The 10,563-nt window shown below is 41.5% G+C and overlaps 1 protein-coding gene across 1 annotated transcript in view; it reads left to right on the top strand.

Annotated features, from left to right (window-relative positions):
- slc25a13 (solute carrier family 25 member 13) overlaps positions 1-9,792 on the top strand; it is a 37,350-nt gene extending 27,558 nt beyond the window's left edge. Inside the window, exons 10-11 of the mRNA XM_020614231.1 lie at positions 6,137-6,275; positions 9,550-9,792. Of these exons, the coding sequence (XP_020469887.1) occupies positions 6,137-6,275; positions 9,550-9,701 (291 nt within the window). The 3' untranslated portion in view covers positions 9,702-9,792. The remainder of the gene's footprint in view (positions 1-6,136; positions 6,276-9,549) is intronic.
- The last annotated feature ends 771 nt before the right edge of the window (positions 9,793-10,563 follow it).

Raw genomic sequence — 10,563 nt, 5'->3', positions numbered from 1 at the left:
TACAGGCCCCCGCTGGCGGGTTCAGGAACCTAGGGCTCAGCTGCGGAGAGGCTGTGAGGCACGCCTCACGGCCCCCCAGTGTGTGGGCCCTGGTCTGGTCAGGGCCAGCTGAGATGCTGTGAGGCACGCCCATTTAAAAGCTTTAGTTACTTTTCATACCTTTATTTTCCTTGCTTATACATATTAAAACTGTATTGATGGCTGCTGTATTGTACTGAGTGAAACTTTGGAACTGTATGCTGTAAATTCTGTAGAGACAGGATGTCTGTATGTTCAAGTAACCAGACAGCCTATTTTACATTTTAACAAAGACCTGTTGGCCTGTTTTGCACCTTCACCTAGACCTGCTTAGCATATTCCAAATTCTCCTTTGTCATGGGGTATCTTGCAGAGACAGGGGGCCTACAACCCGAGATGACCACCTGGCCCGTTTAGCATACTCACTAGGTCTTACAATAACATCACACACACAGGGGGGCCTGCAGCCCAGACCACCCGTTGTTCAGTGTTCATCGATCAAGCTGCCACCTGAGAAGCACACACACACTCACACCTGGTTTAGATCACATTTCAGCAAGCAGACGCAGGCAGGGGTTGACCTGCTCACGCCAAATGGCCAATAGGATTACGAAGTGTGAAATGTTGTACCTCTGTCCAGGGCAGGCCTAGCCCAAGAAGATAAATGTAATGAGAAAACGTAACTCATTGTTCAGAGATGGATTTCCTGTGGGAGCTCTGTCTCTCTGATCCCAGCGCTGTAAGACTTCACCTGTGCCCAGACTTTGAGTAAACTTCCTGTTGATTTTAAACAGTCCTTTTTTGTCTTCACTTCTCGCGATTTCAATAAAAGAACTTGGGTAAAATCTAACAATAGTAGTAAAGAAATGACATTCAAACACTCATCCCTAAAGATATCAGCAGAGGAAAATAAAAGAAAACTGACAAACTTCACATGTGTAACAAGACTGATCAGGTGTTAATATTAATGTTACCTGCACACATCTGGGGTGCAGCCCGATGATTCCCTTCGCCATATTTAAACCTCTGGCAGACGCTTCGCCGTTGCCGGAACATTGTCAAACATTAGCAATCCTAGCTCACTATAGCTACTGACACCGCGCCGCCTTATGTATGTGTTAATGGAATGCTACGCTGACAGTTACTGTGCGTTTTGGCTTGACTCCTTTAACACTACAAACGCTATTCCCACAACACCGCATACGTTTTTGATTCCTCTCCGCAGCTTTGCTTTTTGGACTATACTTGCCCTGTTTTTCTCAGCCTTTCAATAAAAGAACTTGGGTAAAATCTAACAATAGTAAAGAAATGACATTCAAACACTTATCACTAAAGATATCAGCAGAGGAAAATAAAAAAAAACTGACAAACTTTGCGTGTGTAACACGACTGATCAGGTATTAATATTAACGTTATCTGGGCACGTGCTTTGCATTATAAGAAATCAACACAACTTTTTGTCCCTCCAATAGAGTGTTCTCGTTTATCTTCATGGTGCCAAACCAGACACAAACACCATTAGGACCGATTATAACAATAAACTAAATTCAACCCTTGTACGTCCCATTAATATATTATAACAGCTTGATACCGAATCACATGATGGAGACCGATCTGCCCACAGATGTATTAAAGGGAAACGGTAGATTTTTCAATGTCTGTATTATGAGAATGCCATAATGTTAATACATTCAATTATTCTATTTAGAATGAAAGTAAAAATCACATGCAGTTACAAACACACCTTTCATCTAGACACGATTTTATTAGGAGATGGAAATCGCCTCAAGGCGTTTTACAAACAAACACATTTATTAGCACTTTTATTCTATTTCTGAATCTGTGTGTATGTACATGCACATGCGTGTTTGTGGATCTGTTCATGTTGCTTAAATGCCCAATGCGTGCCACAGCTTAACCGGCTCCTGTGGAGTGTTGACCAAGTCCATTCAGTGATGGAGTTGAGGGCCTCTGGTGTACATGAAGGGCCCTAACAGCAGCACTCTCAGTAGGACTGGAGGCTCTGGGAAAAAGATATATGAATGTCACTGTGTCAGTGTTTTGTATCTTATTTGCAGCAATATTAGGCCAATATTAGTGTCCTGTCCCCCCTTGAAGGTGAAGTTAATTTTATTTTCTATATAGCGGCAGATCACAACACAGAAAAAGGCATGATGAAGTTGTACCAAAGTCAGTGGCATTAACCACCAAGCTATGGATTTCAACCATTTCAGCATTTTCACGGCAATTCTTCAGCAATCAGCATCCACACACATTTTCTTCAGGAAATGCATTTGTCTAGTTTAACTGTTGTGTTTATAGAAAATATATTACATGCAGTTTTTCCTCTAACATTAACAACAATTCTTCTTGATATACATTTTTTCACACAAGAAATTAGGTTAATTTAGATATAGTACTTGTGATGTGTTTCTTAGTGGCAGTTTGAGAATTATAGTTTCATTAAGAGATATTAAGACAGACACGGTTTCAGACCAGATGCTCAAAGGTTTGCACTGAAGTGCACAGAGTGAAGAGTGGCACATAATCCAGCACATAAAGGAGCTAACTAGAATGCTCTGTACTACACTGGAATGTGCATAATCGCAGTATTTTCTGCCATGAGTGATTTTATTTTTTGCTCAGGTCCTGTTAGGTTCAGAAAGTAGCATTATGTAATTGTGGAAATTGTACAAATGTCACACAGAACTATAGGCCCAGTGTCTTATAAAAAATTGTCATCATCCTACCACCAATACCAGAATCGTGTTGGACACACCCCCTCATTTGTCTCAACTAATTTGTGATCATGTAACTGTTTCATTTTATGTCCCCGAATTGGTGGTACTGTAAAAGATGCAGCGTTTAGGATATTCACTTTGAAACAATCAAACCGTGTGTCTGGATCAGTTGAGGAAATGAACTCGGAGTGGTTCAGATCTGTTCACTGTAACCAGTTCAGACTTCACAGGAGCTAGCTCAGAGTTCAGTTCACACACAATCAAATGAACTAGTTCACATTCATAGTTCACAGTTTAAAATTATGAACTAAGTTCACAGCTCCAAAAATGAACTAGTTCATGTTCTTTACTTTTGTTTAAAATGTTTTTAAACAAGCTGCTCTGAGCAGTAGAAAATATTTTTTTAGAATCTGCTCCTACGCATCCATCCTCAGCCCCCAGTGCCTGCGTTGCCTGAATTGCTACTTGTGATAAGTGACTTATAAATATCACTATGGCTATACCTGGATATTCTTTGCCCATGAATCTCTGAAAATAGGCTGCTCTGCCAGTGAACTCTCCTCACCCGTCTCTCTCCACTTCACGGTACAGTCGTCTGCTGCAGTTCGAAAGTGCGTTTGTGATTGTGTTGCACTGTGTTAATAGGACACAGTGGTGCTGACGCAGGGATGTGATGTTCCAGCAGAAAACAAAACAAGAGAGCTTAGAATTTGCAACAGAAACTTGGAGAGGGAGCTTTGTTTTAGCGCATTGGTGTTAGAGTTGTTCTCCGGACTGAAGGAAGCCTTTGCCATTCAGTTCATTACCATGCACATTAATGAAGCTCACGCTCAGACTATTTAGTTGCAATATGATCAGTTCATCGTTCATGGAAAAATGAGTGAGTTCAATGCACAATACTGACTACAACATAGTGATAAGACGATACTGGGTATGGACTACTCTGACAAAAGATGACTTAGAAAGTAGATAGAACTCTATGGGGAAGAGTTCCAGTTTTTAAATTGAAAATTGCATTTATCTTTAACATGATGATACACCCTTGGAAAAAGCCGGCAGCCATATTTTATGTACTGCAACACTAAATTCAAGTTACATTCATTGGCAAATCATTGCCATATGTTCAGTATTCATTTGGTTGTATTTCAATCAGCCTCACAATTTCACAACAGTCCATTATTTCTCATCACTGTTATGACTAAATCACATGTGCCTTTTCTATTAGTGATTGTGCAATTATACCTTACCATGCATCAGCTATCATTTAAATCAACAATTCCATGTGGTCTTCTGTTCAAGAGCAAGAGAAGGCACAATTTATGCAAAAAGCTGTATTTAACCTTAATTGCCATAATTGATATTTTTCACTGGCAAAGGGCTAAAATTTGCAGTGCACTGTTTGAACATTAGGGTTCTGTGATATTATGCAGCAACACACTGCAAAGCAAGCCTGAAAGAGTACACTGTGATGTTACAAGCAAAAACAGTGATGTTGTTGCGTTGGTGTTTGTTGTATATTCAACATTTTCCTTATAAATATTATGGCTCCTAACAGCAGTCTGTGTGCAGCAGTGAGGTGTACAGCCAGTGGATGCAGAAGGAATCTATGAACAGGCCAAGGCTACGATTAACATGAGCAGCTTATCTGGCTAAACAGTGACATTAGTCCTTAGGGTAAATGGAGCTTGTCTAATTATATTATATAAATGCGTCCTAATGGAGCTTGGCTGGAGAGATTCTGCTTCGACTGTAAACACAATCAACAGTGAAAATGTCAGTCTCATACCTGTGGTTGTGTTAATTTGCCTCATTTTACTTAAGTAAGATGATGGCACTTGTGTTGTCAAATTAGAAGTTGTAAACATATGTGTGTGCCTGTGTGTGTGAAGGCCTTACCTTCCTTAGACAGGACTTATATATTGATAGACTGCTGAGTAATTATTGTACAGTACTCTTATAGTTTCCAGGTTCTAGCCACCTGTCAGCACAGACACCATCCATGTAAACTTTTTGGTTCTGTAAATGCATGCTGAGTCTCTCTCGTCTCTGTGTACCTGTTCCTGTGGTTGTGTAGTTGTGTGCTCACCCCTTGTAATGTATGGCTCTGCTAGAGTGTATGTGACTATAGCAATTTTAAGAATACTGCACTACCCAGGTGACTGTGTGTCAGTATGTGCACTTTTGCATTGGCCTTGTTCTGGCCTATGTGTAGAGAGCAGACAAAGTGCATTGAGAAAGCGTTAGCGGTGCTGGTGGTGGTGGGGAGGCGGGGAAGAGACGAGCTCCAGCCTGCAAGCCCCAGACGAGCTGGCTCCGGAGGGGCTGCACCCAGGCACAGAGCTGCCTTTGTCAGAGTAATTATCCTGACGCTCACCCTCTGCTTGTGGAGCTAGCAGTTAGTAGGGTGGCTAACGCTCTAGCGCCACCATTCATCACTGGGGGAAAGTTGTCATTGGAATATGGACCCAGATGATGTTTCACATATATAAAGTCATTGTATGTAAGTACTTGTGTGCTGAAGTGCATGAGAGGCATTTGCCTATTCTTACTAAACTAGATCACTGGATTGAATTTCATCTTAGTGTAAAAGGATTCTGTCCACAGTCTCTCACTCAGCCGCTGCTCCTCCAGTGCATTACCCAACCCAACACCATTACCCTGATATCAAGACTTCTAGTTCCAGTCCCAGTGACGCTGCTTGTCTGTCCTGCCTTGATAGAATCTTCCAGCTTTCAGCGGCCGCTCTGGCCCCAGGCAGTGAGCAGGAGGGACAGGCAGGCAAGAAGCGCCAGAGGAAAGAGAGGGACAGAGACAGCCCAGGTAGCTGCTAGTCCTCTCTCTGTTTGTGTGTGGGGAGGAACCCTGGGATTATCCCATGGGAGTTAAATTAAGCCTGCCCAGCTCTTTAAATGCCTTCTGTTGGCTGTAGTTGCTGTATCAAGAAGGTGGCAGCAGGCCAACAGGCTTGAATTACAGCAGGAAATTCAATAGGCTTGATGATATAGTGTTGTTTACAGTGGTAGACAAGAAGCCATCTTCGTCAGCCAGTCTGTCTGTCTCAGCTTTGCTTTTGGAGCTGCCTCCCTCACCTGCTGCTGAGGACACTGATTGTTTGCATGTGGAGAGACTCTCCCATAAGTGTCCCACGAGTTTTTTTTGGAAATAGTTTCAGTAACATCAGTTGATGCTCAAATAGCTGGTTTGTAAACAGAAAGTTGAAGTTTCATATTGTGACCAGAAAAACAATCCATCTTCAGAGACTCAAGCCAGAAGTCAAGGTTTGAATCCCCAGAGCCCCATCACGCTTTCTCTGCTTCCCTTTCTGTAAGTTTAACTCTTAAACTAAAATAGTTTTCCCTCCAACTGTCTTTCTCTAGGGCTCCAAGGCTTGTTTTCTGTGGGACATCCCTTTCTCAGCCATCTACTTCCCCTGCTATGCCCACACGAAGCTTTCCCTCGATGAGGAGGATGGAAGGATAGGCCCAGCTAAGATGCTGTTTGCTGGGGCTCTGGCAGGTAAAATACTTGGAGCCCTACTACTTTTGAAGTATAAATTGTAAAGCCCTTATGGATTTGTTATATTAGGACAGTAGTATTTCATTTTGTGACCAAGCCTCTTGTGAGACTTTGTTCAACATCTTTTAGTGTACTGTTTTGAACAGATCTAATTGATCCCTGATCCAAACTTCTTAAGAGGAACTGTCACAGTATGCAAATTGTTTCTCACATTACCATGTGCAATCATATGACATTTGTTTTTCTGCTGTTTATTTGTTTATACTATATACAGTGGCCTTATACAGTAGAGAATAACCTTTCTCTTGAAAAAATAGTATTTTGTAATATAATAATGTAATATGTGACCATTCATAATGAGCCAGAAAAGTCAGCTTCAGTTGCTGATACAGCGTACAGCACCTTGAAGTTTATAAAATAAAATCTTCGGTCAGGTCCAGTTTTGAGCAGAACGTAAGAGCAGGTTTCCCTCTGCTCTTGCCTCAGACCTCCACAGGCCTACAGTAACAGTAGCAGAGCTCAGAGCCAGGCAGCCTCTGACCGCAGGCTCCATGGCGGTAGCTGCTAATTAGAGTGCTGCTCAGTGATTGGGGACTGGGGTTTTGGAACTCTACTACAAGGAAGCATTTCGCATGCCTGCCAGCCCTGGCCGTCAGGGAAGCATTCCAATCCTAATATATTGTATATGCAATATACTGTACATGCATGCATGCAAGTAAGTGCACGAACTTACTTGTACATACTTCATACATGTTTGCACTACAAGAACACATAAAGTCCTGCCTGTATGATTTAGTTTGGCATAGCATTGAGCAAAGAGACCAGGAAGGACATTTAACATTTATGGTCTTTCTAAGGAACCTTCAGCAAAATGCATGAAAACATGATGAAACCCAAAACATGGTTTTAATATTAGATTTATCCTGAAGAGCATACTAATTACAGCCCAGCTCTCCTCTGCAAAGTTAATAAGTAAGTAAAATACTTTGTTATTGGATACTAAGATATTTGTTTTGATTCCTCAGAGATGGGTCACCAGCATGCTCTTTTTGACGTAAAAAAACGGCACAACATGGAAAAATCATAAATCCTGTCTCCCTCCTCCATTTTAACTCTGGTTTCTCACCACAAGACTGGAAGCCACAGCCGAGAAACTCCAAGCTGAAATGAGCCTTGTGATTTCTTTGTTTTTTACTACTTCAGCACATTTATTGTCCCTATTTCAAATATATTTATCAATAGTTGCAGCATCCTGGCAATTATCGTTTTACAGTTAGCATGGGAAATTGAATTACACGCCCCGTTTGTTCAGCATATGGTAGCTATGCATTACTCTGGTCTGTGAAGAACATAGTGTTGCCTGTCTCTAATTCACTAACTCATTTGCTCTTTATGTGAAAAAGAGTTATGGGGGGACTTTTATTAGCTATGGTATAAGGAATATTCATGTGCAGTGTGCTTGGGATCATTGTCATGCTGTAGACGTTCTCTCCTGCCAAGCTTCTCGAGACTGGGAGTCATCTTTTCATTCAGTGTTTGAGTATACAATCTTGTATTCATAGTGTCATCTGTATATCATCTGCACTTTTACACGCCAAATATGCCAGATCCCATCTGATGCAAATAAGTTTATTTTGGTTCCATCTGACCAAAGAATGTGCTGCCAACATTCACGTTCTTTAGCAAAATTGAATCTTGCAGTTTTGTGTGGTTTTGTCAGCAGTGGTTTTCTTCTTGGACGCCGTCCACAGAGTTGACTTCATGCAGTGTCCTTCACACTGATCAGTCACTGTAACACCAATTTCCACAGATAATCCTCATGCCGGAGCAGAACCATTTACCTGTCCAATGCAAGGCTGTGTAAACAGTGAATTCTTTTATCAGTAGTATGGTTCTTCTTGTACTTTTTAACCACTGCAGCACTGTGTTTCAGCCTAAGTTCAGTAACCTATTGATGATTTTCTATCATCTATATGAAGTCTCACACTCTGCTTTCTTATTTGTTCAGGCGACTTCTCACCATGTAGAGCCCTGTTGCATTAGACACATCCCAAGCCAGAAGTGAGAAAGCAGAGAGATCATAGGTGTACTCCCTCTTGTTTCAGTGATCACAGGTAAACTGGCTTCTGTTGCACTGGTCACAGGTGTCCTCACTTTTGTTACACTGAGGTTGTACTCTGGGGACTGTTTTCTTCAGTGCAGTCTAAGCTGTTCATTTTTAATTTTACAGTACAGACAATCAAAGACCAGACATGTCAAAATACTGTAATTGTAAGGTGGTACAATGTTGAATCTTTGAACATTTTAGTGATATTTAGTTTAGGATGTGTTCATCTAAAGACAATACCCATGACTTCCAGGAAATGTTAAATAATTGATATGATTGATTAAGAATATAACATCACACAATTCAGTGCTCCTATTTAAAAACAATTTAAAAACATTTCTACAGCAGCTCTACTTCAGATCCCTTGTTCTTAAACTTTCTCTTTTTTTTCTCTCTCTCTCTCTATTAACTATTCTCCAACACATCTCCTCAAAAACTGCAGGAAGCCTCCTCTCCCCTCACCTCCCTTCCCTTCCCCTCTCCTCAGTTCAGTGCAGGTGGTCAGTCTCCGCCGGGTGCCAGTCTGCTACCTAATGCCGAGTTGATCAGGCTTGCTGAATAGCTCGTTTGGCCGCTACAAAAACCAAGAAGTCAGAGTAAATCGTCAAGAGGGCAGTTGATGGTAATGACCAAGCCATCAATGATTGAGCCCATTCATGGCTGAAGTGGCTGGAGTGGAGGCTTTGCAGTCACTCCCTTCAGTCAGCCCATCACTTTCAGCGGCACACGGGGCACAGTGTGCATTGCTCTCATTACCGTCCATTGTCTGGCCCCTTTCAAATGGCTGTAAGAAAAGTGGGAGCGAGAGGAAAGGAAGAAAGAAGGTAGAGATTAAATAATGGCCTCGTTGGTGGTATGGATGTTTTGATGGTGAAGTGATAGGAACTGGCCCCTACATGTGTATAGTGTATGTATGTGGCAGACTTTGTGCAAGATGGTCAAGATCCAAGCTGGTGTGTTTTAAAAGAGGGAACAAAGAATGCTGAAACCACTCTATCAGATGCAGTTAGGATGATATGCAAGATTTCAGTTGATCGCTGATGACTGCTTTCTACAAATCATTTCATTTGTTTGGAGCCTATTTTAAATTTGTTCTTTATTTAGAATCAAACACATCCAACTGTTTAAAAAAAAAGCATCACACAGGTCTTGCACTCCTCTCCCCAGGCATTCCAGAGACCTCTCTGGTGACCCCAGCAGACGTGATAAAGACCAGGCTACAGGTGGTGGCACATGCTGGGCTGACCACCTACAGCAGAAGATCCTCAGAGGAGAGGGGCTCTGCGCTTTCTGGGAGGGAGCCGGAGGTACGATCGTGAGCTCAAACATCTTGTGACTATACAATGGGGACACTTTAAAGTCCTGTGTTCATCCTCCACACTTAGTTTCATTTTCCTTCTCCAGTCTCTGAATGTTGTCCTCTTTAAGCTCTGAGTAGATAAATGTTAATACTGTCATATGTTTTATTTCAATTACAAAATTAGGTTTTCAAAGCAGCAGTAAGTGCTTTGCAGATGAGTTTTTGTGCTGGGTTTCACCTCTCAGGCTACATACAGAGAAGGTTGTCCTTCAGCCTGAGAGAAGACTGAGTCCGAAGACTGAGTTGACTCTTTACTTTTCAATTAATCAGTTATTTGGAGACTTTCTACATATGAGAACAAATAAGATTTATCTGGATACACTTGCATTCCTTCTTCCTTCTCCTTTTGGCTATTTGGTGCACAATTTGAAAGATTTCAGATAAATAATAAATGTTTAGTTTTTATATTTGCTCTGTATATGTTGTAATTGGAATTTATTATTTTCCTCATTGATATTAACTACTAATATAACTACAAGAAATAGTTGACACTTACACTCTGACTTCACTGTGCTGCACCATTGTTCTCCACCTGTTCCTGCAGCTCTAGTGTTTCGGTCCACGCCTCTGTTTGGAGTGACCCCGGTGATGTATGGACTCCTGCATCTACTTTGAAGGTCAGTAAGTCTCCTCCCCTCTCACTAACTTCCCAAGCTTAGCCTGTTTTACTTTGTCACTGTTGTTACAAAATTCTAAACTTTAATTCCCCTCATCTCCCAGTGAAACAATATAAAACATTTTTTTCTTTCCTTTTTTGAAGCCAGAATCCTCCAGCTAGTTCATCCCATTATCAAACGCCATCTCCTCCCTGAACAATAGGG

The sequence above is a fragment of the Monopterus albus genome, unplaced genomic scaffold (assembly GCF_001952655.1).
Source record: "Monopterus albus unplaced genomic scaffold, M_albus_1.0 scaffold143.1, whole genome shotgun sequence".
NCBI classification, from domain to species: Eukaryota; Metazoa; Chordata; class Actinopteri; order Synbranchiformes; family Synbranchidae; genus Monopterus; species Monopterus albus.
Note: the sequence above shows the minus strand (reverse complement) of the source record. Positions and strands in the feature narration are given on the sequence as shown.